General features: G+C 36.5%; 1 protein-coding gene across 5 annotated transcripts; it reads left to right on the top strand.

Annotated features, from left to right (window-relative positions):
- Positions 1–27409, top strand: OSBPL9 (oxysterol binding protein-like 9). 5 transcript variants are annotated; one of them, XM_010582394.1, is made up of 20 exons: positions 1–92; positions 2153–2200; positions 7411–7440; positions 8311–8361; positions 12648–12686; positions 15541–15634; positions 16198–16299; positions 18573–18732; positions 19422–19534; positions 19809–19927; positions 21357–21442; positions 21691–21865; positions 23391–23475; positions 23744–23854; positions 24231–24294; positions 24405–24545; positions 25465–25543; positions 25916–26007; positions 26452–26587; positions 26691–27409. In XM_010582394.1, the coding sequence occupies exons 4-20, from the start codon at positions 8314–8316 to the stop codon at positions 26763–26765; spliced, it is 1719 nt and encodes a 572-aa protein (XP_010580696.1). In that variant the 5' UTR covers positions 1–92; positions 2153–2200; positions 7411–7440; positions 8311–8313; the 3' UTR covers positions 26766–27409. The 5 variants fall into 5 exon arrangements, with proteins under 5 accessions (XP_010580696.1, XP_010580697.1, XP_010580693.1 ...); XM_010582395.1 differs by lacking the exon at positions 12648–12686; XM_010582391.1 differs by lacking the exon at positions 1–92 and having other exon boundaries at positions 2153–2204.

Here is a 27409-nt window from a genome sequence, read left to right as displayed (position 1 = left end):
TGGATTCAGGATTTGTTCCCAGCGTTCATGATTTTGACAAGAAGCTTACTGAGGCTGATGCTTACTTACAGATCTTGATAGACCAATTGAAGGTATGGTAACTAAATGGTGTATTTACTATATTGGGAGTCTGCATGTCCCTGTGGATTTCAAGGTCTGGTTGAAAGGAAGCTCAACAGAGGGAGAGTGTCATGTTTTATGCTTGACACATGTTCTGGTAAATGTGGGATGCAGAGAATGCTCATCTGGCTGAGCTGACTGTGAAGTGGAGAAAACATACCTCTTTTTATGTATGAAGTCTGCCAATGATAGATTTTATTTTCTCTTTCTCCCTAGTTTAGGATGTTACATAAGTTCTAACTACTTCCGAAATAGATTTTTAATAGAAGTATAAAAATTAAAAGTTGTAAGCTAAGGGCTGAAATAAGCTGAAAATGGCTTTCTCTTAGAATGGGTCTTGGGATTGTTAAAATAGCATTAGAAAATCAGAATAACTCGAACAGATTTTATAGAATAGTTTACAATGACTGAAACATTCTTTTGTATATATAGCATCAAGGAAATGGCAGAGATGACTTAAGTTTAATTTTAGAACAGAATTAAATCATTATATTGCTCATAGTATTTTAGAATTTATCTTGAGAAGATTTTGTCAATTAATATGTAACTACAGTTGCAGATAGTTTCAGACTTTGTTGCAGTAGTGATAGATAATCTGATTTTTGTCCTTGAGTGAAAACATTCTGTAGAAATTATGTACAAATACAGTTCTTTTACACTTTGTACATGTATTTTAAGAGTAGATGGGAAGGTAAGGAATGATGAGGTTGTATCTCTCATACTCACCTTATTGAGAAAAACAGTTTATGCTGCTGGTTAGGACACTTTTTCCCATGACTCAGCAGGTTAAAATTGCTGTTAAGATTGCTTCAGTTCTGCTGGTTTTGTTGTTTTTTTTTTCCCCTGATATAATAGGCAAGTATTGCATGTGGGATATTCAGCAAAAATTCAGTTGCAGGGGAGGGCGGAGAGGGGGAAGAGCATACCAACAAAAATGGAAGTGGGCAAAAGAGATGCAAACAAAGGTCAAGACTATACTGCAAAGACTTGATCAGGAGTTAGCTTTGTCTTCTGCTCTGGAGCCATCTAGCATGCTTCTCTGAAGGAAGGTATTTAAATCTTTACACCTTCTAATTGTTACTTCAGGCCAACTGGGGGGAGGGGATATAGGAATTAGTTAGAAATGAAAGAAGAGTGAATTTGAGGATGGACAGAGACCAAGACTACAGTCTTTTTTTAGAACCAGAAATCATCCCTCAAGGGAAAAGGAACACATGAGTAGGTTTTAGGCAGGCGGTTGAGTGAAGAACTGTAGCTCACCTACTAAAAATTACAGCCTCTTTTCTGAGCAAGGGTGGTTTTGATGAACTTTTGAGCATTACCCTTAATCATTTTTGTTCCTTGAACAATGTGTACTTAATGGTTGTTTGTATGTGCACCTTAGAGTGCTCTTGGATGCAACTTTTAACTGTTTCAGCTCAGCTTGCATTAAATACACATACGAGCTTTTCAGTAAGAATTTGTTTCACTTTGCTTAGCTGCATTTCATATTCCACCTTTTAGAAAACAAGTAGAAGTTAATGCTGGGAAATCACTACATATCTTTGCAAAAGAAGTGCTTCCAAATCTTACATGAATTGAATCATGTACCTGAGTAACAAGGTACCTGAAAGGGTTGATAAGGGTTGAGGCTGTTTTGGTACGTACTCTGTGTGCTCCAAAGGTCTTTGCTGAAATAAAAGAAAGGCAGTTTGAGGCATTTTAATGACTGTCACTTTTATCACTTAACCTTACCTTTTTGTTCAAACTATGGTAGAACCATGCCAGACTGAGCTGTGGACCTAGCTGGGATCTGAGATTTGGTCTCTGGCAGGATGGGATAATGTGAGAAATTAGTTACAAATTTGTTATATGTTATATCACAAGTGCTGTAAAGAAATACTAGGCAAAAACTGCTTTGGGTCATAATACCAAGGTAGTATAACTTATGTGCTTATTAAATACTTTTGGCTTTGAAATTTCGGTGTTTCTGGCTGATATTAAATGAAAAAATAACACTTTCAATATTTTCACAAGTATCTCTTTCTTCTAGCTCTTTGATGAAAAACTCCAGAACTGCAAAGATGATGAACAGAGAAAAGCAAGTACATTTTGCCTTAAATATTGCTTATTTTGCTTAATCAGATGGTTTTGTGCATCAATTTGCAATAGTCTATAGAAATTTAAGGTACGGTTCAAATTTGTCGAGTGGCCAAAATCACTTAAAGCATTTTGAAAAACTGGTAACATTATTTGCGTTGCGAATAGGTTGTGAACAAAATTTTTAGTAATACTGGGTGTCATAACATTAAAAAAGGTTTCAGTCTGTAGGAAATGATTACTCTTCTGTTATCCAACCATCTAAAGCATTTTAACTTAAAGATGAAAAAACCAGCAAATTTAACAAGGATGAATGTTTAATGTTTGTAGGAATAGCAAAGCTATTCCTAAGGAAAAAAAATACTAAGAATCCTGTATTTCACATAATCAGTCTATATCCTGTGTAGTTCTGCGACTAGCATGCCACATGTTGGAAGTCTGAGAATACCTTAATTCATTCACTGTAGATGAGGATGCCAAAAGTGTAACTTGCTATGTGGGGAGCAATACTTTTTTAGTGAGGCTGTAATTCACTTAAGTATTGTGTATTTTTTTGCATCCCCTCCTATTCCATTTCAAACTCAAGTTTGTAGGTCAGAGTTCAATCACCATGTTTAAGAAAGGCTAGCAGATACCTTTGGTGGTGTGGGTTTGGCATTAAGTAGCATGCTGGTTTTGTATGTTAATTGGTGTGGTGTGGAGGAGGCATTTAACAATTCCTTATGAAGGGTTTATTACTGAAGAGTTGCTTTTGTTTTCAGCAAAAGCAGTAATTTCAATATCATAAAGTAGTGGTGTATTTCATCCTAGTTCCCTCCCTCCACTCAATTTCACTTGTGAAAAACAAGCTCAAGTTCTCTTGGTGTTTGGTTTCAGTTTTGAAATAATTTGATGCTTTCTGTGATTAGTTTAGTTCTTTATAATGGTTGTGACCATTCACATGTTATCCGTCTTGTTTGATGTGTTATGTGGCGTCTTAGGGACTTCACAAGCGATGGTCTTTCTGGAGTTCTTTTGCATGTACAGGCTTTTAAAATAACTTTTTGAAGTACAAGTGTTCTCTGTGTAAGTGTGTTTAATCTGTAGACAACTGACTAAAAGAGTAAGATCTAAAGATTTTGTATTTCTCCTTCAGTGTGTCTTACTGGGAAGAGTTCTCCTTCAATTTCGACCTCCCTCCAGATGCTACTTTGCAGATCAGGCAGTACTTTCTTTTTCCCTGTGACAGTGCTTCTAATCCCTGGAGACTTTCTGCATGTTGTGCTGATTTCTTTCTTTATGTCTGCAAGGTATCTATGGAATGAACAGATTGACTTTATAGAGAAAGCAGGAGGCCTGTTTAGAAGAGGTCAACTTCCTCTGGTTTTAAATCTTGATGAGTGTTGCTATTACTATAGATTCCATTTACTCTCTATTAAATATGAAAAAGACTTGGGCAAAGTACTTCTTGATCATGTCTCTTCCTGTACTAAAGCAGCTAAGAGGTTTTTTGATACTGTATTTAGCAGTTTTTCTATTTGTTTATGGAAGTATGGTTCAGCTATCAGACTATGAGCTGAGTGTAACCTGCAGGATACTTCCATCCAACCCACAGTTTTTTTCCTCTGAGGAAACAAGATTTGGTTATTTGAATGTTACATGCTTCCCAGCTAGCTGCGTGCTGTTTTCTGCAACTGTTTATGGCCAGGCATTTAAAACCTCAGCTATTGTTTTTTTGCATGCATACAGAGCATTGGATGAGCTGGTTTTTAGTTACAGAATATTTGGTCTTTTGAGGATAATGGTATAGGGTATAGGTGTTCTGAGATGCTTCAAGATCTCTTGGATATCTTCTTTCTGAGACATAATAATCTGTTGCACTTGGAAGAAGGCAGTGCAGATGTAGACTTGATGGATTTTGAAGACTGAGAAATATTGTGATTATCATGAATTCCCTGTGTTATATCAATATTCCTGGCAGAAGTACAACTAACACTGCATAGTGGGATCATACTGTCTTGCAAACCTACTATAACTAGCAGTGCTGCCAGTTTTGCTGAATCTACTGATGGAGTACAATGTATATATCCGATTACATAGGAAGTAAAAGAAGGTGCGTGATCTGAGGGTACTGGCGTTTCAAGGTGAAGACAAGATAGGACCTTGCTTTCTTACAGTGTTAGCAGTATTACTGGTGAGAACTCGAAGTGAGCTTTTCTGTTCAGTTTTGTGAAACTATCTTGACCACACATATTGGGGAGAATAAAACTGTAAGCATTCAAAAGCATCAGAACAGTGAAGAGGTGTATATTTGGCAGGCTGGAACAAAGCTGATGTTACTTAACAAGATTTTGGAGGGAAGTGTAGCCTGCTTAAGCCCTTTGGTTCACAACGAGTACTTTTTGTGAAGTAAATCCAAGGCTGAGCACGTGGATTCAGGTTGTACCTTACTGATTCTGACTATGAGTCAGCTACCCCTACGTGCCTCTGCTGCCTCTCTTTGCTGGACGAGCTGATCCCTCTGTAGTCACATGATTGTTGAGTGAGGCAAAAATCATGTTCAATGAAATAAAATTAGCTTTCTATTGGATCACCAGTGGCTTCATAAAAAATCAGATGTCAAGGAGGTGCAACAAGCAGCAAGTAGATGGAGTAGTTTCAGCAGCAGCCTGCAATTTGATTAGATTAGATATAGCATGTGGCTGCATTCCACAAATGTAAGTCTGCAGGAAACTGATGTTTTATTTCAAAATATGTGTATTCATTACCTAAAACTAGGGAAACTGTGTTATTAAAATTTTATCTTCATCAGTTTTCAAAGAGTAGGGTTGTTGAAGAGAGAAAATTGTGATAACTTTTAGTAGTAAATTATATTCTTTAATTTTATTTTTATTAGTAATGTTTTTTATCTTTAACATACCTCTTTTTACCTGTTTATGATTTTCCTTGCAATTTTGCATTTTCTAAATTATCTGTATTACTTTAATGCAAGTTTAAACAAAAGATAGTAAGAAGAAACTTGTAAGGATTGTAGCAGTGTTGATACATAGCAGTGTATTTCTGTACAACTGATGAGATGAAATACAAGCATTCTGCTAACTTCTCCAAACCAACCACTCTTGTAAGCATGCCAGTTTTGTTGCTAGCAATCATCCAGTTGTTTTTCTCTCCCTGTGTCATGTCTATAGGGTGTTTGTATAAGATCTTACGGGGGAGAGTTCACAAACTTTTTTTTAATGCCTGCTTACATCACTGTTATAGAATAACACGTTGCTCATGAAAATCCAGAGACTTCCATATCAACGTTTGCTTAGGCCTAAAGAACAGGGCCGGTGCTCTTTAGAAGGGTGTTCCCAGGGATTGAGTCTGTCTGACTTGCCTGCATTGTTACCATAATTTTGTGTACATATGAAGAAGACAATATTCCAGTTCCGTGTGCTGTGTCCTTGCGAGGTAGCCATACAGCACAACTGTGAAAAATACTGCATTAATGCATACTGTTACTACTTAAGTAGGCCAGCTCACAAGGAATTCATTTCCATAGAGGAAAAAATTATGACTGTGTAATTTGTAGATAGGCCTTGAAAACCAGGGCTCCTGAGGTTTTTTCCCATCTCAGATCTTCTGTGTGATCTTGGACAAATTAGCCTTTTGTCTGTACCTATGTGTAAGAATAACTATGTCTTAGTCTATTGTTTGGAAAATTACAGATGGGTAGGGGGAAAACAGTGCAACTGAATTACATTATATGGCCTGACATCACTTTCAGGTTTTCAGCAAAGATGGTATCAGTGAAGGGAATAAGATACCAATTTATTTGGTGTGTAAATGCTCTATATCATGTTGGGGAAAAAATAGGTAAAGAATAATCAAAACTGCTGATGCTGCCTACAGTTGGCTATAAAGCTTTGAGACTGCATGATTTATTTCAGCTGCATAATCTTTGAGACTGAATGATTTATTTCAGCTGCATAATCTTTCATCTGACAAGATCTGTATGTTTGGGTACATTGCCTATTCTATTTTGGTGCTAAAAGGCTCAAAACTTCACTGCTGTCATATTTAAAATGGTTTTTTCAATATGTGTTGATGAAGTTTGGACTGGAAGTACAGTAGAGACATGAAAAACAAACAAAAACAAAGCAAAGGAATTTTTAGCTGTTGGCTAAAAATTTAGCTGTTGGCTATTTCTCTGCTAGCAGCAGAAGTAAATACAATATAACTTTGTGATATAACACCCCTGATATGCTATTTCCTAGATCAGCATGGTCCAGTCTTTCCAGTGGAAAAGGCTGAGGCTGGGTGCTGTTTGGCTACCTCTTGCCAATTAATCATGAAGAAAATGTACAGTATCCTTACGAACAGCGTATAGAACAGAGTATAACTGAAAAAATTTTCCCTAGATATTGGCTGGGAAGCAGTCACCTTTACACACTTTGATTATTCAAGAATCAAAAAGACTGTGACTCAAGTCACATGAGACACTCATATTAATCAAAACAAAGAGGTCCTGTAATTGAATTAGTAGAGGTTCAGTGCTGAGTCCAATTTAATAATTTTGCCTTCTGCAGGCAGACCCAAGGACATCAACAGGATGCATATGCTTCTTAGATAGGTCATGCTTATGTGTAAAATGGCATGCAGATGCTTTTGCATGCCTGAAGTGCAATTCCACACAGGAAATCTTAATGAACCAGTGTCTCTAGATAAAATTAAGTACGCAGATTTCCAGATGCACTTTTACTGGAGGCACTTAGACTGGAGAAAGAGGAAGAACGCGTGTGCCCTGTTATTTTCCGTGATTTTTTTTTAAGCTGTGCTTAACGGCGTATGTTTATTATACTTGAATGATGGTAATTTCAAGTAATACTGATTGTTGAAATGTGTCACCATTGCACAAACTGAACTTAGAGTGAATCTTCATACTGCATTGTATTTCTGTTGATGTTATGCAAAACTGAAGTGTAGACTTGGATGGGTAAATATGTATAATGTCACTACTGAGAAATTCCTAACCTTGTCATCTTTAAGCTTTAATTATCAGTTCGATGTCTGTCTTGTCAATTACAAAATGAAAATTGTGTCTATATACAGAAATAGTCTTTAACATGTTGGTTGCTTTTTTTCCTCCCCGAATTTAAGATTAAAATATAGTGTTTGTATAGTATTTAGGTCAAACTAGATGCTGGAAATTCTGTCTTTAACCACATTATTTTGTTTTTTCTTTTACAGAAAATTGAAAATCTCAAAGAAACAACCAGTGTAAGCTTACTTAATTTTTATATCTATTATATACGGAATCTGAAATAGACCTTATTTTCTTGGGAAAGTTTTTAAAGCTTTTTACAGAAAAGTGGGAATCCATATTGGGTCCAACAGTGTGATGACAGAGGCAGCCTGGTTCTGGTGCTGTCTTCAGATTTATGTCTAGCACCTTAGAATCATAAAATCATAGAATAGTTGAGGTTGGAAGGGACTTCTGAAGGTCTGGAGTCCAACCCCATGCTCAGAGCACGGTTAGCTAGAGCAGGTTGCCCAGGATCAAATCTAGTTGGGTTTTGAGTAACTCCGAGGATGGAGGCTCTGTAACCTCTCTGGGCAACCTGTTCCACTCTTTGATCATCCCTAGAGTAAAAAAGTGTTTTCTTATGTTTAAGGTGAATTTCCTGTATTTCAGTTTGTGGCCATTGCCTGTCGTCCTGTCACTGGGCACCACTGAGAAGAGTCTAGCTCTGTCGTTTTTTTTACACCCTGCCATCCCAATCAGATATTGATAAGGTCTCCCCTAGCTTTTTCTTCTCCAGCTTAAACAAGCCCAGCTCTCTCAGCCTCTCTTCACATGACAGTTTACCTGCTTGCAGCACTGTGAAAGTTTGAAGCTGACCTCCATTTCACCCTGGCAAACTGTGTTGTGTTCGGCTTTTGGAAACTTCAGTTTTCTACTGCTATGCTTTTGTCTCTATAAAAAAACGGGGGGGAAGGGAAAGTAGAGGTTCTGCAGGAGTGAGTGTCCATTTAGTTCTTGCCCAAGATTTCAGTTAATATTCTGTATAACTAATAAAAATACCTGTAAATACAAAATATTACAGGATAATAATACAAGGTTTTTTTCTGTTATTTTTGTTTTCCTAGAGCATGGTAGAATCAATAAAACACTGCATTGTGTTGCTACAGATTGCTAAAGTAAGTACACTGTAAACTATTTTGAATTTTAATTATACAGCATTAATCTGTGTGAAAACAATTGAAATCTAAAGTGTGTTCTATATGATCCAGGATATATATCTAAAAAAATTGGTATAAGTTGATTTATGCTACTATTTTAATGAAGTTTCTGAAATACTGAGTTCCACAGCAGACAGTCCTGTTCATGTTTGTGGTAACAGTCGTGTTGATGATATAGCTTTTCTTTTGAGATAAACTTTCTTTTGCAGAGTTTGCTATTAGACTAAATAAGAACTTAAACATAAGTGTGACAGAATAGAAACTTAACAAGACTCTTCTTTCTGCTTCATTTAAGAATATGACTAACAAATAGAAAAAGGGAAAATTGTGATGTTAATCTAAACTGGTTTGGCAAGGTTTTTTGTAGGTCTGAAGTTCATGGTGATGTTGGAACTTCTTGAAGTAAGAATTGTATTATTTGAGAATGCAATATGGGTAACGCAGTCAAGCTTTTCACTTAAATGTTTTGTTGCTTTTTAAAATTTAGTGAGATTTAGATTTACTTTTTTTTGTCAAGTTCTGCTTTTACAGGCCTTCATGTACTATATTTAGGATATGTTAATTGTGAGCTGCTGATTTTACCTTGCGACCGAAGTGAAGGAAAATGGTGTTTTGCAAAGAAATTAATTTATGGCATTTTCAGAATTTAAGGCTGAATTTAATCAGAACACATTCTGATTTATTCAGAAATAGGTGTAGGCTCTTCCATTTTTTTTTCTGTAGTCTAGATCACCTTTTTGTTTTGTAGCTTTCAAATACAATACTGCTGTTTGTCTTCATTATAGATGCCAGATACAATGTACAACATTTTGAGGCCAGTGAAAATTGAAGTATTTAGAACCTTGCAGGATCAGAAGTCATTCACTAAAAGGATCAGTGCATATTTTATGAAATTCAGATTTCATATCAGTAGCTTAAAAATTCTGAAGAAAAGGTTTCTAAGTTAACAGGCTTATACAAAACCAAAAATATTTTACAAGTAGTAGGGTACATTGAAATGGTTTTGTGCCACATGAATCTAGAGCTAAAACAGTCTTTACTTAACATACAGTGATACTATTTGAATCCTTCATTGCAGCGATAGCAAGAAAAGCCTTGTCAATACTTAATAATTTGCTGTTATTTAGTACCGGGTATATTTAGAATTTTTTTAGTACAGCGAAACCAGTAGACTATACGTCATTCTTTGGGGATTTGGTGGAGTCAATTGTAGATAGATTAGATGGTAGTATACTAGTTTTCTTACACAGATATATGTGACTTGCTGTATTAAGGTAGCTGTTGGAAAAATTGTGTGCAATGAACGACTTGCTCATTTTTTGTTAATTACTATATAAATGTATTTAATAGTTATTTTCACAGAGGTTTAGTTCCTATGAAATTTCGCTCTTTTTAAAAAAGCTCTGCTATGTAATCGGCAAATCTGAAAGAGCAGAATTATAACCTGCTTTTCAGGTTCTTGATCAAAGCTGGTAATAGGTGGCTGAGTTAGTTTTCTTGTTTCAATTGAATATCAAATTCCATTTCTGTTATGGGTAAGTTTATTGGGGGACAGACAAAAAGCATCTTGTGCTGATGCTAAGCACACTTTGAAGTTGGTTAGGTGGTTTGCTGATAATGGACAAAACTGAACTTGTAGTGGCAGATGTAGTCATTTTTGATCAGATTCAGTGCTTTACTACTCCAACTACCATATAAGTGTAAAGGTAGGTAGAATTTGGGTCCCCCAAAGATACTAAGACTTGCTTTCTGTTACACTAAATCAGACCTTGAAGTCCTCCTTTCAGTATTAACCAGTGTAAATAGATGGACTTATCTATTGAGGAGTGGGGTTTTTTTTGCTAAACCATATCTAAAGCTCTTGTAGAGCTATTGAAGATAAGGTGGTTTAAATGAGTGGTTTATGCACAACTAATTGGAAGACATTGGTCCACATATAGTGAAAAATACCCTCTCTAAATATTCCTGCAATTTTAATAACCTTTATTCTGCTTCATCTCCATCTTCTTTCTCCCTCTCTCTCAGGCAACTATTGTTGACTACCTGGCAATTCTGTCGTGTGTCCCCCCCCCCTTTTCTATAAACTGTGTTGGTATCCTGATTTCTTAGTGCTGTAGGAAATCAAGAATACAGGGGGGTTGGGCTTGTTTTTGCAGTTCTGTAAGTTGCATGTGTATGAAGCATTATATATCTAAAATGTATTGTGTCTGACTGATAGCTTTCTGTTCTCCAGTATGGAACCTTTTAAGATTCTGCAAGTTTTTTTCCCAAAGCTGTAAGGCAAGTATGGCTGCTGACTTACACTGCTGAAAATAAATCATATTAACACCACCCCTGCACCCCATTTTTACTTCTACAGTGCCTTGCTCATTAGGAGACAGACTTCGCAATCACTTTCTGGTTGTTTGGTAACTTGAAAATTGTTATCACTTCTCCATATACTCAGAACATCTGTTTCAAACACACAGCCATTTAATATTTGGATGATTTTGGTACATTGAGGCAAACCTGGTGTTTGGGGTTTTTTTGTTATGTTTTTTAATTATGTGTTATGTTGAGCTGTGTCATCAACTCTTGAAACAACCTGCCTTAGGACTTGAAACAGTTAAATTTTCATTAAACTTACTGGTAAATCCAGTGTGTAATCATACCACTTGTACTTTAGGTCACCCAAGGCATTTTCAAAACAGTGAAGTAAATACCAGCTAAATAGGAATATGTTATAATACATACATTGCTTATCAAAAAGCAATCAAAATAAACCAAGTGGGATGGATAGGTGGAGCCTTTGACTTGTGTTGTCCCCTTTGTGTGTATGGCAGTTGAAGATGTCCAGCTTTGCTGATGTGTGTGTTGTAAAATATATGTAATGGTCTGTTAGTGATTTGGTAAACTACAGTCTTAGAAATATATATTATATGTTTTATGAAGTAGCTTTTATAATTTAGGTATTTAGTTTTGCATCTTTGCCTTCCCTTTTTCACTCCATCATTTCTGGTGAGTCTTGCCTGCCTAGTTTTGTGGCATTTCTGCCTTCCTTGCCTTATCAACATGCCACGTTGCTGATTGTGCATTACAATCAGATAGGATAGCAAGCTTCAGTACCAATGCAGCATCTTTGTGTTTTATCTCTTAGGTCATAGAGATGATGGCGTAAGATGGAAATTTTGTATGTTGAAAAAAAATTAATATATTTGGACTGCAGTGTTGTTCTACCTTCTGTGTGTGTTAGTTTGCAACCTGGTGGAGCTCATTGCCCTTAGTGGTGTTTTTCTCATGGAAAGCCTTGCTTAAGAAATGTCAACTAGCAGACATGAAGTTTGAGCAGCCTATTGCCAACTATATAAGCTAAGGAAGAATGTATAAAGTATCAAAACATAAGTATGTGCCAACTTTCTTAATACTATTTACAGCTTTTTTTTTTTTTTCCTTGTTCCTCTTTAACAACTGGAAATCTGGGGAAATACTCTGCAAACAAGTCTTAAGATTTACACTAAACAAAGCTATGGATTGATGTATTGGCTAATATGACCTTTGCAGCAGAAGTTATTTGGCTTAGAGTTCAGTAAAATTTATACCGTTGCTGGTACAGTGTTAAAACTATGCTAACTGTAGATTGGCATTAACTTGTCTGTTGCTAGTGTAATTTCCCCTGATGGCAGTTTTATTCCATGCATTGCCTGCTCTTTCACATATGCTTCTAGGCAAAAAACCCCAAATCCTAGATTATAAATAATCTAAAAACATTTTAAAATCTAATGGATACCAAAAAGCAAAAGTTAAAAACTTTTAACTTATAAAGGCACTTCTGCGTTTCAAAAGCAAAAAGTGCTTTTGAAAACTTGACCTGTATGCTAATGACAGTTCTCTAGAAACTGAGAACTTTGTGTCTTTTGGTTTTCAGGGACTCATTGGTGCTGCAGAGCATGTTTTGGGGGGGCTTTTACCTATTTGGGAAGAACCTACATTGTAAAGCGTAATTGTATTCTGCAGTGCAGAAACGGTATTTTTAAAATTGTTCATACTTGTGTGCACAGATCCTTAGAAAATGCTAATCCTCAGAGGTGCAGTGACTATGTATAGAATTGTTTCTTTTAAGTTTAGTTAGTGTATCAGATGATGAGGAACATTTTATGGCTGAAAATATAAACATTCCTGAGAGAAACTTGCTGTTCTCACTTAACACAGAACCGATAAGTCATACAAGATTGTTATGTTGATATTTTTAACATTTTTTCCTTAAGGACCAAAATAATGAGGAGAAGCACGCAGATGGACTTATAGTAAGTTTAAATCTAATCTTTATCTCCCTTTATTTCTGCAGAACATGTGAACAGAGACCTGAATTTCCACTCATTTTGCAACATACTTCTTCCTTTCTCTAATTTACTGCTTCAAGTGTCTTGTTAAAATTACTGTTGAGTCATTAGCTTCTGATGTTGGCTAACACCCTTGCCTTTAGAAAATATAGTGATCAGTTTTATACTGAGTGTCTGAAGTGGCAGTGTTATGACTGAACACTTAGATAAAAATCTGCCATGTGAACAGATGACAGGGAAATTACTGGGATAGAAATAGTTTTGTGTTCCGTCTGAAGTATCTTTATGTATGAAATAGATCAGCTATCTGTGTGCTTCAAGTAGTTTGTCTTTTCTACAGTGCTGCTCATTTGATGCAAAGTTGTATTATGTCTGTTTAAGCAATGCTTCTTCTTTAATATAACATCTGCATTTTTAATGTAACTTCTGTCATCTTTGATTTCGGTCACGTGTGACTTCTTTCTTCCTTCTCTTTTTGTCACTTGAGTACATTTCAGATACTTTTAATAGGAGATTGGTTTCAGTAAAAGATAACTCTAAAAATCATAGAGTGTTCTCATTACAGTTGACAATAATTCCCGAGCTTTATTTGTCTTTCTGTTATATACAGCTTTAGCAGTATGATTTTTCTGGTATGAACTTTGGAGTAAATATGCACATAGAGGTTTTGATTTCGCGGTTATCATAAATAAGACGAATGATTACCCTGTGGATAGTCATGTAATTCAGGTCTTAGTGTAATGGAATAGGTTCTGTTATGTGCCCTGGACAAGAGAAGTTACACAGCTAGACACTACCCCAGGCGGAGGTGGTATGCACATTAGATCTGCAACTCGGAAATTTCATATAGATATTACAACTTACTATAGTCTGAATTTGATTAGCCACTCTTCTAATTGTCTGTTGGCTGGCTTATACTGGGGAGAAAAAAAAAAGTATTTCTGTAAGAATATATTAACTGATTCATCAGTGAATGTGAAGACTGAAAATTTGATGCTATTGAGGTCAATGTTAGCTTGGACTAAAGGTCACGATTTCACTTTAAACTCAGGCAGGAATATGATCAATGTTTGATACCATGGTGGGATGACAGTCTCGTCGTTTCTGCATGGTTGTTTTTAAGTTTGTTACTAAACTCAGAGTAGGAAACTTTCTGGTCTACCTTCATCTGTTTCTAAACCACGAAGGCATACCCCAAAATACCTAACAAGAAGCTCAGGTTCATTTTGCAGTTTGGAGAATTGTTTAAGGATAACGTTACAATACTGTGTACAAGGCCAAAGTTACTTTGGGTTGGGTTTTTTTTCCTTTTTTTCACACCAGTGTTCCGTATTGTATATATTATTAGTTTCCCTAAAAACTAGGAGAGATAGAGATAGCAATAGCATCCTGTGTATCATAGGACCTTCTTGATTTTTAAGTTTCTTAACTCTGAAAATGGGATCATGATTTTAAACTGAAATAGTGGGACAGGGACCTACCTGTGTTGCATGCATAATTGCACAAGCAGTTGAAGTGATGTGTAAGGGACGTTGATTTTATGCTGGAATACAGTGGAGTAACAGTATGTGTACTGGATTATTTATATACTAGTTAGTAACACCAATGAAAATTTAGAAAGCAATTTTTATGCCTTTTTTTTTAAACTGGAGGTTTTTTAAAGATAAACAGGGAATAATAGTTTTGTTTTCAATTAAATAAATCCTGTGCTGTAAAAAAATAATAAAAATCTTCACTGCTTCACTGATTTTTAATGTAGGACAAAGTCCAGAATTACAGTTAACCAGGAAAGGAGGCAAGAAAGAAGTCTTCCATTTGTAGGAAAATGGGAGGAGGAAGGTTAAAATGACCCCATTTCCCTCAGTCTGCATGCAAACAGAAATTAATAGACTAAAAGGAGGGAAGGACAGTTGGAGACCCTCTTCTAAGTATTGATCTAAAAAGAGGATAGGAATAAACATACTGACTAAATTTAAAGGCAAAGCTCATCTACCTTTTTTTAAAGTAGAACTTGGTATTGTATGACCTTCCTGTGCTTGATACTCTTCAACTTAAGCACAGTAGCAAGATTTCCTAGCAAATTGAGGCAAAGATTTTCACAGTTCCGATATAAATCAATGGTTTTAAATTGCTAGCTTGGATGAAAAGACATTGCAATTTAGATTTCCAAGTGGCTTGTTGTATAAGAGCCAAGAATGTATACTGAAGTCAGTGGCTTTTGTGAGTGTCGAGTTGAATTGGTGCTTCATTTTCAAAATGCCCATGCTTATACGTAGACTGAAATGTCCTCTACTGGAGATGCACTGAAAACTGTCAGCTTGCATTGGAAAGAGTTTTGGCAACAAAGCCACTTCATGGCTGTAAGCATGCTGATGATTCTTATTAATTTATGGGTTGATTTACTATGGTCTGGACAAATTATTTTTTGGGAAAAAAAAAAGGTTTTAAAAATACAGATTATTTATCCTAATGTTTGCCAGATAATTTGCGTCTTAACTCTTTGCATGCAGTATTTATTAATGGACATTGGAAGGAATGCTGGAACCTAGAACTTGAAATAAGAATTCTTGATAGGACAATTCAAATCTGTAGCAAATTCAGTTTAGTGTAAAATCTGTGTAAAGAATTAAAGTATTACCACTTTGAAAGTATTTCTCATGTCCTCAACTGTCAATTTGTGTTTTACTTTCTCTCTCAGGAATTTGCTATCTTGCATTTGGGCATTTCTTGTGCTCACAATGTTCTTGCTATCTATGCTTTATCTATCTATTTATTTATTAAATTGAGAAAAAATGTGTTCTTCTTTCTTTTGTCTCAGAGCACTATAAACCCAGTTGATGCAGTATATCAGCCCGGTCCTTTGGAACAGTCAGTGATCAGCACAATGCCTTCCCAAGCGGTTATACCTCCAGGTATGGTGTACAGAAAGAACCTCAGCAGAAATACTCTTGAGCAGAGCAGGATGCAACTGCAGTCTAGATGGAGGGGCTGCATAATGGTGGATAGCTTCTGTGTCACATATGCCATACAGGTGCACACTGCACTTAGTGGTGCTCGCTCACCACAGTGGTGCAAGGGAAGGCAAAGGAGCAGGAGATATGGAGCTTCCTCACCCATCAGGAAAATCTGCCTCTAGTTCTGTGGATAAGCTGATGTATTTCACTTGCTCTAAGTTACTGGCTTACATTTCTAATAATATACTTTCTTAAAATAAACAAAACTATAATTTTCAGAAAAGATAAATACTTTCTAGCTAAATAACTGCAAATTTTTTTAAAATGCCATCTTTGTTTAATAATAAGAAAGAGCTAGATAACAATGATGGAAATGTGTTTTTCTGTCTGAATGGCTTTTATAGAAAAGGATTTCATTGTTGAAGGTGAGGTGAAATGAGGTGGAATCTCCTTCCCAACAGAAGTATACATCTCATATTGAAATGTGAATTTTGAGTTTAACATATCAAAATATCTCCTAGAACCTGCTCAGTTGTGCAAGTCAGAGCAGCGACCCTCATCTTTGCCAGTGGGACCTGTGGTAGCGTCGCTTGGAAATCAGACTCCAACACCAAATAGTACAGGTACGGTTCTGTGTAACTGTCTTATTGAAGTACAAGAGACAAAACCTGAATATATACTGTCTGTAACCTAATGTAATAAGCTATTAAGACAACATTGTATTATTGACCTACATCTTGCTTTTAATCAACACTTATTTCATTGTTGTGTTAAAATCAATTATTCTGCTCTTTCTCCCCTCCATGTATACGTAGTCCATAGGAGTATTACCAGCTTGCTTTCTTGTCTCCATTGTTGCAATCTTGCAGTAACGACACAAGAACTTTGCAGTTAATACATCATGTGTGGTCTTTGGGCTTTTTAATTCATTGATTCCCTAGTCTACCCCTTAAATAATAGCATTCATTGGGCTTTTTAAAACTACAATAGATGCTTTGAAGCAAAAGTTGCTGAAATATGTATGAAGTTGCTATAATTATCCATTTACAATTCCTATAATATTTCTAAGTTTTTTTTAAAAACCATAGCTACATACTTAACATTTTTAATTATTTGTCTACATTGACTGTTACTTCCTGATCAGTTGTATTGATTAGATTGTCCAATCATGCTAAAACTCTCTCAGTCCCCCCCCAATTTTTTTCTAAGCTTGTGTATAAATGATTTGTTGTTACTGTATTACTACCTTTACTTCCTAGAACGCTAATATGTGTGTCAAACAGTATTTGCCCCAATCTGAAAAATGAAGGATACCACTGCTGGCTTTTTCTCCTGCCAGAAAGTTCCTTTTTTTAGTCTTACTCTATGCATCTCATATTCTAGTTAATTTCTGATGATTGTTTGTGTAAATACCTTAGCTTGCTTAATAACCTCTGTTGTGACTTAGGCTTCCACAAAAGGTCTGTGTCAGTGTTAACCTGATTTGTCTTTATTGCTATAACTCTTTTGAAAAATGGCAAGTTAGTGATGAGATAGGATTCATGTAATCCAATTTAGAAAGTGTATTCATTAGATTTCGTCACAAATATATTTGTAGCTAAATTGGAAAAAGATGTTTTAGGCAAGTAGAATACAAGTTGAGTGACAACTGGCTGGACTGCCAGGCCCGAGGCTTGCGATCAGATGTATGAGGTCTAAATGGCAACCAAGTGACTATTGGTGTTTCTCAGGGGTTGATACTGGGTCCAATAGTGCTTAACATCTCAGACAACCTAGACGTGGACCTTGCCAAATGGGAGAGAACAACGGATAGGACAGGGCTGCCATTCAGGGGGGCTGTGACAGACAGGGGAAGTGGACTGACAGAAACCTCATGAAGTTTGATGAAGGAAATGCAAAGTCCTCCACCCACCTACGATGGGCATAGCCCTTGGCCTGCCCTGTTGCATGGGGTTAACTGCAGCTTGGCAGATGAGGAGCCAGGGGTCCTGGTGAGCAACAAGTGGAACATGGGTCAGCAGTGTGCCCTTGTGGTGATGAAGGCTTTGCTGCATACCAGTCTGGATTAGTGAGAGTGTAAAGAGCAGATTAAGAGAAGTGATTGTTCTTCTCTACTTGGGATCCATGGGACCAGATCTTGAGTACTATGTATAGTTTGGGGTTTCACAGTACAAAGACATGGACCACTGAGATTAGGACGCTGAGGCCCGTGACTGGGTTTGTTCAGCCTTAGGAAGATCAAGCTAAAGAGGGATGTTACTGCTGTCTTCTGCCAACTATTGGGAGGGTGTAAAAAAGATTGAACTGGGCTCCTCTTGGAGATGCACAGCAAAAGGATGATGCAATCAACACAAGTTGTAAGAAAGGAAATTCTACGTAGGTATTAGAAAATGCTATGGTTTTATAATGAGGTGGTTCAAACTTTCAAATAAGTTCCCCAGAAAGATCATAGGATCCTCATCTTGAGAGATATGTAAAACTTGACTAGATGTGGTCTTGAACAAACTGGTCTAATTTTGAAGTTGTCTGGGCCTTGAGTAGGGAGCAGTCCAGATGACTTCCAGAGATCCCTTCCAACATAAATCATTCTATGATTCTATACAAATTTTCAGTATTGTTGTTTTGCCTTTAATCAACAACTTTGGAGAAAACATATCTTTATACTTCACTGTTGTTCTGTGTTCTTGATTTTCCTTGTGACCTTTCTTTTGTTATCTGTTAAATGAAACTCAGTATGAACCTGACTAATTATTGCTTCTAATTTTGTAAGATATCATACCTTCTGAGTTTGCATAGTCTTTATTGATTTGAACAATCCTACTCATAAGTTAGAACTGGTGGATTTTGAAAGAATTTTCTTGGTTTTGTGAAGTCTGTAATTTTTAATGCTCCATAGGAAGCGGGCAATCAGCACCTAGCAGCAGTCTCACCTCTCCAAGCCATGTCAACCTGTCTCCAAACACAGTCCCAGATTTTTCTTACTCAAGCAGTGAGGATGAGTTCTATGATGCTGATGAATTCTATCAGAGCAGTTCTTCCCCAAAGCGATGTATGGAGTAAGTAGCTGAAAGTATGCAGTGCGTGCTGAATACAATTTTTATCTACAAGGGCATGGTTTATCTGCTGGTAGAAGTTAGTTAAGCTGAATAAGTCATATTGGCTTTAAAAAAAAAAAAAAAAAAAAAAGGCAGGGGAGGCAAAAAAGCCACTCTGTGTAACAGAATAAGATTACCCCCTCCCCCAGCACAATCATCTATGAGGGATGCAGTTTCCTCCTTCCCATTCCATCGTATATATATGTTGACAAAACTCTAACATAAACCAATGTTGGGAAGCCCCCAGCTCAGAGATATAAGCTGAGACCATGGTGTATTCCACACGCATTTGTTGCAGCCTTCGGTAAATAGCCAATTCCCACTCACATTTACTAAATGAAATTTTTGAAGTTGACTGCCTTTCCCCAAAATCTCTGTTTACTCTTCTTTTTTATGAATTTCAGAATTAATTTTAAGAGATGCTACACATTTCAAAGAGGAATTAGCTGTTTTATACCTTCATGTGGTATTAGCTTGAGACTGCAGGCCTTCCCATTCGTTCAGCTACAGTCCATTTTAAGTTTTCTGTGAATTAGTGTGCAGCACATATATTAATGTCTATCAGTAAACTTGTCTATGTATATCAAATTATAATAATTTGGTGTGAATTAGTTCATTGTGAATTGTGAGAATTTATTACTCTTCTTTAGTTCTTCAGGGTCTGCTGCAGTCCTGACTCGGAGCAGCACAGGAAGTAGTCTGAAACGTCCGGATACCACAGAGTCCCTCAATTCTTCCATGTCTAATGGGACAAATGATGCTGGTGAGTGGACTGTATGAACTTCTAGTAAGGAACTCTTGATTGTTAATCTGTGTGTAAACTGTGTCAATATATGTATGATCATACATATATGACAAGGTACTTATGGAAAATGGTTTATCTACTGTTTCTTTACTAATGAAAGATTGTTGAATTGTAGGTTTTAAAAAACATAGCTTTATAAATAAGACCTTTTTGACAGCTAATGTATATGCTAATTAAATACAGTCTGGTTTTGAATGTTTAGAGAAAAACAAAAGCAATTTGGTCTTTCTAGATCTCTTCGATCCTCCTGATGATCGAGATGATGATGGGGAAGGAGAATCAGTGGAAGAACATAAGAGCGTTATTATGCATCTGTTGTCACAAGTTAGATTAGGAATGGATCTAACAAAGGTAAACTTGCTGATTTGTTCGTGGGGAAGGGAGGGAGAGTAAACCCTGAATTCTGTGTAAATCAGTTCAATGTTAAAGTAGTAATTTAACTATATTTTTGTTCAAAGAGCTAGTTAAGCTATAATCTCTTCGGCATGGTATTGTTTTTAATTGGAGTTGTTACTGAGAGGGGAAAAACAAATGCAGAATGAATATATCCCACTGCTAAAATCTGTTTGGGAAAATACTTTGCTATGGAAAGTAGCTGTTCGTTCTCTATGAACCTGATCCTTGGAGTGCCTGTAAAGCTGGGATAAGAGGAATGCTGTATGCAGTAGTAACGTTTCTCCTGTCTTTAGCTTCCTAGAACAAAGATCTACAAGATCCCAGTGTATGGAGACATTCAATAAGACATAAATAAAATAAAAGGGGGAATTAAGCATATAGTGAAATGCTTTCCTTAACTGGGATCTTGTTGAGTAAGTTGCTTGTGTATTTTAAAATGCTACATGTAGGTCTGGCAAGTAAAGAGTTGGATTTTTCGTGAATGTGATTCATGTTGTTGTCTGTCTTAAGGTTGAATGAACAGCATTCTGAAGGTGTTGATCCTTCTAGGCAGCTTGGTTAAATTTAAACAAGTAATTCCAGATTGAAAGAGAGTAGGAGAGATCAGTCCTATCATTAGTTTCCTTAAGTGGATGACTTTAACTGTCCAGTCTGGAACTCACAACGGACAATAAAAAGATAAAACTTTTCTGGAGAAATAGCCAGCAGCTTGCAAGCAAACTATGGAAGGTTTCTGGCAGTTCTGAATAGGAATTGATCCAAAATGTGTGTGTTGGAAACTCCTGGAATGATTGAAAATTACTGATCTCAAGTTAAGCTGCCAAGAACCATCACAAGCATGCGTCTTGTCTGCATCACTTTAAAGTCAACAACAGCAATCAACACTGCTTTCAACAGCGGTCTATACCACACTGACGCAGACAGCAGATCCACAAGAATGGAACCTGCAAATGCTGTTGGGGAAGAAAAGTAGTAGCGAAGAGATTAACCTTCATCTTGATAAAGAGGCATATAAGAGAATGTGACTACGTGGAATGAGATTTTGACTATAACTGAAAATTGATAGTGTACATATAGATGAAATTAATCAGTGTTACTGTAATTAAGAACAGCTTTTGATAAGCTCAGCCATGTAGTTGGATATGCTGTAAGTGGGACTAGAATATACATAAGATGAGACAGTTCCTCTTAAATCTCTGGTTTTATAGAAGATGCCAACTGACCTGTATATGTCAGAACTCATTGGTGAGTTTGAGAACACAATCAGCTTACAAGCACACGAAGCCTTGGGTGCTTTGTATGCTATTTACAGTTAGTACATAGAATGCTTTTGTGGAGGATGTTAAAGTATCTTGGTCTATAAGAGTTGTTTTTCTTCACCCAGGTGGTTCTTCCAACTTTTATCCTGGAAAGAAGATCACTGTTGGAAATGTATGCTGACTTCTTTGCACATCCGGACTTATTTGTCAGGTATTTGATTTTTCAAAGTAGACCATTAACTGATTCTGATACTGCTTATGGCCCTTGTAGGCTGCTAAAAGCAAGTTGGTAGTTTTGAAGAATATTGCTTGGGTTTTGATCTAAACTTGAAAAATACTCAAAGTAGTCAAACTTCTGGTTGTAAAACAACCAAACATCCAAAAAGCTTTCCTGTATTTGAGGTACCTGCTTGTATTTAATATTGCCTGTCCTTCTTTTCTCTCTTTTGGCCCATGTAGCATCAGTGACCAGAAAGATCCAAAGGAACGGATGGTTCAAGTAGTTAAATGGTACCTCTCAGCTTTTCATGCAGGAAGAAAAGGGTCAGTTGCTAAAAAGCCTTACAATCCCATTTTGGGCGAAATCTTCCGATGTCATTGGGTATTACCAGGCACTGAAGGTGAAGATGATATGGTTAGTTTCTTGTGGTATGTTTTTTGGCGCCTAGAATGCATGCGAGTAATTCCCAAGGCTTTATTAATTTACTGATTGGAATGGCTTATGCTATGTTTAAGCAGCAAAATCAACAAACTATGGCAATTTCTTAACTGATTCCCCCCCCGCTTTTCTTTGGACAGAAGTTTAAAGTAGCTTGCATAACAAAATTTGAGCTATTAGTTTTTTAAGAACTATTTGACATGTTGAAAACGTTCTCTTTTTTCCTGAACTGTTTCATCGCACTGAGTATGAATTGCTTTCTTTCCAAAGTTCTGATTTTTTTTTTTTAATTATCTTTTCTCTAAACCCTTGTTTTTTAACAGTGGCGTTTCTTTTCCTCACTTACAACCTAGAAAGCAGTGCAGTTTCTCCAGTACATTTAATTCTCCGTTTAAATTTTTTTTTTGTAGACTTCTGAAGTTTGTATTCAAAGCTTGGATAATATTTTAGTTGTACATCTGTGTCTGGCCATTACTCTCCCTTTTGTGCTTTATTGGAGTATGTCTGGTGACATGAAGGCCTGAGTAACAGTAGTGCTACTCTCATAATCTGAACTCATCTACCAGTGTATAAGCTTTTCTCTTATTTGCCCAAGTTTCAGTGAGACTCAAGGATTAATCAGACTTATGCACATGAACCATAGTCAACACAGTGCCCCACTGATTCTAGAGAGAAGCTCTAGCACTTGCAGTGCAGCCTGGTGTGTGTGGGGGGTTGGTTTTTTTTTTTTGTGTGTGTATGTGTTTGTTTTTTTAACACACCTCATTTAGGCTTCTCACCCTGGGAAGTTGCAGATGATGTGGGAGGTGCTGTTGTGAGATACTACACGTAGCCTCAGTGTAGTATATCTAAACATGTGATTGTTTAGATATAAATCATGTATTTTTCCCATTTAATTTGCTTCTCCTCTCCCCACCCCTCCAGTTAGTTTGCTCAAATCTTTCTCTTGTTTCTGAGGTGAATGTTTGGACTCCTGTTTGCTGGCATAAAGACAATATTGTATTTGTGCTTCCATTGCTTCTCATGATGAATTACACTTTTCATGATATGCCACAGGAAATGAATGTTGGTTTATGGTTTTGTGATACATATAATCTGATCATTATTAATATGCATATCAGAGTTTATCACAAGCAAAAATGAAAACTATTTCTGCCACCCGTTTCTTATTAGTTGATAAGAAATTAAATGGATTTAAATATTACTTTGTAATTGGGCTTATACATGACTCTGTCACTTTAACTGTTGTATTTGGGGGCATCTCCCCAAATATATATATATATACTTAAAAACAAGAGAGCAGAAGCTGCAGGTTCTTCAGAAAGCATCATAGCTTCAGGAATAAGGAGTTATTCCCTATCAAATTAGCAAACTGACAAATACGTTAAAATCACTGCAATACATTTTTAGAAGCCGTTAAACATGGAAGCAACTTTTCTTGGAAGCTTCCAGTGTTTTGTAAACAGTGTCAGTGATGAAAATCCTCTCTACTATCATGCAGGAGCCAGTTTCAGAAGGACCAGTCCCTTGGGTCAGTAAAAGCAGCGTAACGTTTGTGGCAGAGCAGGTCTCTCATCATCCTCCAAGTAAGTTGGCAATAACTTTGCTAATAGAGATGGCATCTGGATAGGAGCGACAGTAAAGTCAGCTCTTGATTTAAATCTTGGATTTACATTTTCTCTCCAAATTTAAAAGTTGAAGGTTTTCTCTAGAAACTCTTTTTGTGAGAAACAAATTGCGAACTCTGTTGCCACATAAGTATGAGGCACTTCTTTGAGATACTTCCAGATGAGTGAATTTGGCAATAGTAGTATTAATGTCTTGTGCTGCTGTTTTTAATACCTTTTTCTTCAGTTTCAGCATTTTATGCAGAGTGTTTTAGCAAGAGGATACAGTTCAATGCTCACATATGGACCAAGTCAAAATTCTTAGGAATGTCTATTGGCGTTCATAACATAGGGCAAGGTATGTGTCTGTAAAGTTAACAATAGAAGAGAAATTTACATTCTGCAATTAGGGTTTTTGCAGAAATTATTTAAAGTCATCCTATTAAACATAAGGAATATTTGATTTTATGTAATTTGAGCTTATTTATCTAGGAATTGGTGATTCCTTCTGCATACTTTCTGTGCTGAAATAATTTAGGGCCCAGTTTTTCATGTAAACACAATTCTCCCTGCCTTCTCTAGAAGCTAGGCATTCTCAGCACCTAAATAAAGCTCTTCACCTTTCTTTTTTATGGTACCTGTTTCTAGTGAATTATTTCAGGAGATGATTATGAAAAGTTTTGTAGAGGTTTTGCTGGAGGTTTTTTAAATCTGTTTTTATTTTTCTTTGATAGGGTGTGTCACATGCCTAGATTATGATGAACACTATATTTTGACCTTTCCTAATGGTTATGGAAGGCAAGTAAATGTTTTGTTTGGTATTTTCATTTTTAATGCCTTGTAATATTTCATGCTTAATATTTATCAGTTAAAAGGTTATAAATTTATACATATATTTATAATTGCAGGTCTATTCTCACTGTGCCATGGATAGAACTTGGTGGAGAATGCAGTATTAATTGCTCAAAGACAGGTTATAATGCTTCCATCGTCTTCCACACAAAACCATTTTATGGAGGAAAGAAGCACAGAATTACAGCTGAAATTTTGTAAGCACGTTTCTTCAGTTAATTTCACTTTTTCTTTACTTAAATGCTGACTGTTCTTTCGAGACAGTCAGGGGTGTAAAATATGGAAGCAGCTGCACCCAATAACATAGCTCATGATTACCTGTCATGGGATGCCATTTTATAGCCAAGATTTGTGAGAGGAAACCTGCATAGGCCTGCATCCTACCTTGTCCTGCTCTAAAACATTCTTAGCTGACTACCAAAAGGAACTTAAATTTTCACTCCTGAATTACCCAAATTGTCTTCATCATTACCTTTCCTAAAAATAAAAATACAGAAGCAAGCATTGTAACACTGCTATTCATAGTGTGTCAATGGAAGTTCTGCTGCAGACTTTATTTATACCTGTGGTTTGGCTGATTTTGGTTAGACCCTGTGCACATGCCCAGAGCAGAGAATTCAGTGGACAGTCTCATCTTATTTAGAGATCTGCTGTAATGTCAGTAAGCGGATGCTGACAAAATGAGGTTTATAACTTGGTTTTAAATCACTTCTTGACACACGTTGGTAGCTGTCATTTGTGAACTAGTGTTTGTGTTTCCCAATAGTCTGGGGAAGAAGCTGAGTTTGTGAAACCTTTTTAAGCTTGAACTTACCACTCTAAATCTGTTTCAAAAGCCCTGTAACTAACTGGTTTCCTGAACTCTAAATGGAGATACAGCCCTAGGGCAAGACCTGTCTTCCTTACCCTGGAACAGCACTTCCTTTTAAGGTTCATCCAACTAACTCATGCAAAACTTCTCACTTGTAAACAGAACTCTCATCTCTTCTGTATTGGTGATGGCCATTTTAAGGGCTGATATAAAACACTGTACAGCAACTAGGATAAAGTTTTGATCCTTTAGGGTCTTTCAGTTACTGTAATACAACTGAGAAATGACTGTTTCTTTCTATTTAGTTCTCCTAATGACAAGAAACCCTTCTGCTCAATTGAAGGAGAATGGAATGGTGTCATGTATGCAAAATACACAACAGGGGTAAAGGAGCTTTTTTTTTTTCTTTTTTTTCCCTTTTCATCAGAAATGGAAGATTGTGCTTAAATTGGGTTGTTTTTTGTTTAGGTTTTGTTTGTTTCTTTTTTTAAACAAATGTTAATAGTTGGGAACTCCTATGAAGCTGCCCAAAGATCACAAGAATGCTGAATTTGGGATAAATGTCCTGAATTTACTTTGTTAATTTATTCTTAAGTTAACTTGATTTTTATAGCAAGAACAGAATCTAAAGAATGATGGGTTTTTATGTATTTCCTGACAACCAGTGTATTAAGAGTGTGAAGGTATATAAATTTTAAGTCTAGATAAAGAGCTGTATATATATATATTTTTTTTTTTTTAAATCTCACTCTCTAGGAGAATGCTGTCTTTATAGATACCAAGAAAATGCCTACAATTAAGAAGAAGGTAAGGAAATTGGAGGACCAAGACGACTTTGAGTCTCGCTGGTAAGAACTTTAGTTAAATGGGCAAATTAAGACTTTTTTTTAGTTAGACTCAAGTTGACAGTACACAGTTTGACCATTGGTACACTTAATCCATTCATTGCATGGACAAACTGTTCTTCATTAGCCTTTGCTGCAGGACAGAGCCAAGGTACAGGCAGGTTTGGGGCTTTAAAGGGGAAGAGGAGACCTGTAGTTCTTGGTTTCATCCTCATTGGGACCAAATGCTCCAGGAAAGTCCAGAGAGCTTCACTACAGCCTCCTCACTCCTAGAAATAGACAGTGCAGTTGTGGTTTAATGTATATTGGGTTTTTCCACCCTTTTGATAAAGTGAGACCTACCTTAATTCAAACAAATACTGATGACTAATAGCCAGTAGTATGTTTCTACAACCTTATAGCACTTTGCTTCTATAAAGCAGTCTCCATTCAAATTTCTTTTTTAAGCTTATGGAAAGATGTGACCTACAACTTAAAAATTAGAGACATTGATGCAGCCACAGCTGCAAAGCACGCGCTTGAAGAAAGACAAAGAGCTGAAGCCAGAGCCAGAAAGGAGAACGAGACCTCATGGGAAACAAGGGTGAGCTTTATTCAAACAGTGTAAATGCCCTCTAACCTGTAGCATTTGTTTCTTTCAAAATGAATCATGAAAGGCTTACATTGGATTATTCCCTTTCTTCTAGTTATTCCATGAAGATGGAGAATGCTGGGTTTATGACGAGCCACTATTGAAACGACTTGCTGCCAGTAAACATTAAGTGGGTTGTAAAACCAGAAAACATTCAAGCCTTGGCTTAGCAAAGTTTACATCTGATACCAAGACAGTCATCAGTTATCACGTACGTACCGTTTGGAGAACCTGACCCCTCCAACTACAGTGGTTCCTATCTCAGGGATACTGGACTTACTGATGCAGATAAGCAATTAAATGAAGCAAGAAACGTCTTGGCTGTGCAGTAACTTATATTGGACTCCGCTATACTGGTAGTGTATTCAGGCTTCAAAGGCAGGCTGTTGGAGCCTTGTTACTGATGCTTCTAAAGCATGGAGAATCTGGGCCGTGAAGCATATACACTTTGTATAACCACTGTGAAGGCCATGGCATTGGTATCAGTTGCATAATATTCCTGGGTCCTACATATTTAAAAAACAAGAAACAAAATGCAAGACGTCATTTAAATCTAGCTAACGTTTGCAATGTGTAAATATGAGGATTCCATTGATGGGACAATTTGTTAGAAAATGCTACGTAAATGTTATCTTCCACCTGTATGATAATCAAACCTTTTGGCATTTCAGTGTCTTGCCCAAAATAACTTTGTTATTTTGAGATTAAAATGTAACCACAGATAATTCTACTCAATGCATCTTAAAGCTTCATAAAATAGATTTTTCAAACTTC

Source organism: Haliaeetus leucocephalus, unplaced genomic scaffold, assembly GCF_000737465.1.
Source record: "Haliaeetus leucocephalus isolate CR32 unplaced genomic scaffold, Haliaeetus_leucocephalus-4.0 Scaffold848, whole genome shotgun sequence".
NCBI classification, from domain to species: Eukaryota; Metazoa; Chordata; class Aves; order Accipitriformes; family Accipitridae; genus Haliaeetus; species Haliaeetus leucocephalus.
The sequence above is the reverse complement of the archived record's forward strand: the minus strand, read 5'-3'. Positions and strand labels throughout refer to the sequence as shown.